This window comes from Nestor notabilis, unplaced genomic scaffold (assembly GCF_000696875.1).
Source record: "Nestor notabilis isolate BGI_N333 unplaced genomic scaffold, ASM69687v1 scaffold16481, whole genome shotgun sequence".
NCBI lineage: Eukaryota > Metazoa > Chordata > Aves > Psittaciformes > Psittacidae > Nestor > Nestor notabilis.
The window spans coordinates 1,081-3,657 of record NW_009913507.1 but is presented as its reverse complement, the minus strand read 5'-3'; the positions used below and the strand labels follow the sequence as shown (position 1 = coordinate 3,657).

At 60.9% G+C, this 2,577-nt stretch overlaps 1 protein-coding gene across 1 annotated transcript in view; it reads left to right on the top strand.

Annotated features, from left to right (window-relative positions):
• Positions 1 to 2,577, top strand: part of SLC11A1 (solute carrier family 11 (proton-coupled divalent metal ion transporter), member 1) — a gene marked incomplete at its 3' end in the record, with an annotated part of 6,260 nt that overhangs the window by 2,608 nt on the left and 1,075 nt on the right. Inside the window, exons 5-12 of the mRNA XM_010023239.1 lie at positions 509 to 615; positions 708 to 778; positions 887 to 954; positions 1,079 to 1,234; positions 1,383 to 1,541; positions 1,720 to 1,809; positions 1,984 to 2,116; positions 2,554 to 2,577. The exon at positions 2,554 to 2,577 is cut by the window's right edge and continues 128 nt beyond it. Coding sequence (XP_010021541.1) covers positions 509 to 615; positions 708 to 778; positions 887 to 954; positions 1,079 to 1,234; positions 1,383 to 1,541; positions 1,720 to 1,809; positions 1,984 to 2,116; positions 2,554 to 2,577 — 808 coding nt within the window. The remainder of the gene's footprint in view (positions 1 to 508; positions 616 to 707; positions 779 to 886; positions 955 to 1,078; positions 1,235 to 1,382; positions 1,542 to 1,719; positions 1,810 to 1,983; positions 2,117 to 2,553) is intronic.

Sequence of the window (2,577 nt, the reverse complement as noted above, 5' to 3'; positions counted from 1 at the left end):
GGTGAGCCCTGGCATTGCGACAGCAACACGCAGCGGGGACGCTGAGCAAGCCTGGGCGTGCTGGTAGGAAGTTGAAGGGGTTCGGGGAGGTCATATGTCAAAGGAGGTGGGGAGCTAGAGGTCCCATTTAGGTGACAGGATCCTGATGGGGGGAAACGAGCGATGAGGTGATGGCTGAATGACAGGTCCCCAAAAGGAGGGCTAGATATGTCCCTCTGCTCCAGCACACCCACAGAAGCATCATGTCCAGACAGCTGGGTCCTATCCTCAGCTCCCACTGGGGCAAGGATGGGGAGGAGGTGCAGGATGGGATAGGGGATCCATCTTGCACCCTGAGATTATGTCATGGAAGAGGCTGGGGGGTTTTTTTTGCTCTAGGTGGCCTGCCACAGCCTGGGGACGGGGACAGGGACAGGATCCCCACCCTGGACACTGTGCCAGCTTGCCCAGGGCCAAGCCTTGTTGTGGGCTCAAGCACCTCACAGTGCCCTGGCCCTGGCCCCCCCAGGTGCCCCGTGTGCTGCTGTGGCTCATGATCGAGATCGCCATCATCGGCTCTGACATGCAGGAGGTGATCGGGACAGCCATCGCCTTCAGCCTGCTCTCAGCTGGCCGGTAAGCTGCCCCATGGGGACCCCCCAGACTCCCTTATGGCCCCACTCCACTGCAGGGCATGTGTCTAATGGCGACTCTTTGCCATCCTGCAGCATCCCCCTCTGGGGTGGGGTCCTCATCACCATCGTGGACACCCTCTTCTTCCTCTTCCTAGACAAGTATGGTGGGTGCCAGGCTGGGGGGATGAGGGGATGCTCAACTGCGCAGCCCTGGTGCCCATGTGGCACTGGTGTGCCTGGCTCTGTCCCACCCCATCTTTCAACCTCTCTAGGGCTTCGCAAACTGGAGGCTTTCTTCGGCCTCCTCATAACCATCATGGCCCTGACTTTTGGCTACGAGGTGAATTGGGGAGCTGGGCACACCCCTTTCCCTGCAGGGCGCTGGCAGGGGACCGTGTGGTGCATCCCCACTGGCACTGGCCTGCAGCGGTGGAGGGGACAGCTCACAGTGCTCATTTCCACAGTACGTGATGGTGAGGCCGCGGCAGGTGGAGGTGCTGAAGGGCATTTTCCTGCCCTACTGCCCAGGCTGTGGGCGAGAGGAGCTGCTCCAGGCTGTGGGCATTATTGGCGCCATCATTATGCCCCATAACATCTTCCTCCACTCCTCTCTGGTCAAGGTGAGACCAAGACACTGCCGTGGGCACTGCCATCTGGTGTGTCTCAGGGGACACTTGGTGGGGACCAGCTGGCTGGTCCAGGACATCCCCACCCAGGACAGGGGTGCTCACCTGACCCTGTGGCACCCATGTCACCCACTGTGCCCAGACACGAGACATCGACCGGTCCAAGAAGGAGGCAGTGGAAGAGGCCAACATGTATTTCCTGACCGAATCCTGCCTGGCCCTCTTCATCTCCTTTCTTATCAACCTCTTTGTTATGGCTGTCTTTGGCGAGGCTTTCTACCACCAGCAGAACAAGGATGTGGTGAGTGTCACCTTGTGCCCATGGGGAGGTGTTGGCTTTGCCAGGCTGTGGAAGCAGGCAGGGTGAGCACCCTTGGAAAGTGGGTGTCCTCATCCCCTGAGACATGGTGTGCGGGGAGGTCCTGTGTCTGTGGGGGCTACTGGGTGGCCATCAAGCTCATGACCACTGTGCATTGCAGCACAACAAGTGCATCAACAGCAGCGTCAGCCACGACGCCAGCATCTTCCCCACCAACAACGAGACTGTCTCTGTGGATATCTACCAAGGGGTAAGCGGCTCCAGGCTGTGCCTCACGGGCATCTGTACCCATGTGGGAGACAGTGCTCCCCACCATGACCCCTGGGGCTGGAGGCTACAGCAACCCTGCTGGAAGGCCAGGAGCTGATGGGGGTGCCTGGAGTGGGGGACGCTTTGGCGTCCCCATTGAAGTTTTCCCACAAAGGGCGTCATCCTGGGCTGCTATTTCGGGGCAGTGGCACTGTACATCTGGGCCATTGGGATCCTGGCAGCGGGACAGAGCTCCACCATGACTGGGACCTACGCGGGGCAGTTTGTCATGGAGGTGAGGGATGAGGGTGCTGGGATGCTGGTTCTTGCCCCCACACGGAGCAGCTATGGGGGGAGATCCTATGGGCTATTTGGCAGAGCGAATTGCTCCCCATTCCTGCAGGGAGCTGGGCATGGAGCGCTGCCCACCCCGCGGGTGGCAGCTTGCTGGCACCAAGGTCCCCAGGAGGTGGGATGGGAACAGTGCCCACCCATTGCCGCGGCATGGCCACCCCCAGCCCTTGTGACACCCCTCCCAGAGGCATCCTGTGTGTGCCCCACACGTTTCCCTAATGAGATCTTTTGCTTAATGAGCTGGAGCTGACATCTAGCGGGGCCCAGCAGCACTGCAAGGGCCCGCTCGGCGCCCTGGTACGGGCGAAGGAGTGATGGGTTCCTTCGAGCCAGGGTTTAGGGGGGCTGCCTTGGCCTGGTGTCCCGGGCACGGTGGGGTGCGACGGCGCAGGTTTTGTCCTGTCGCCACGGCGTG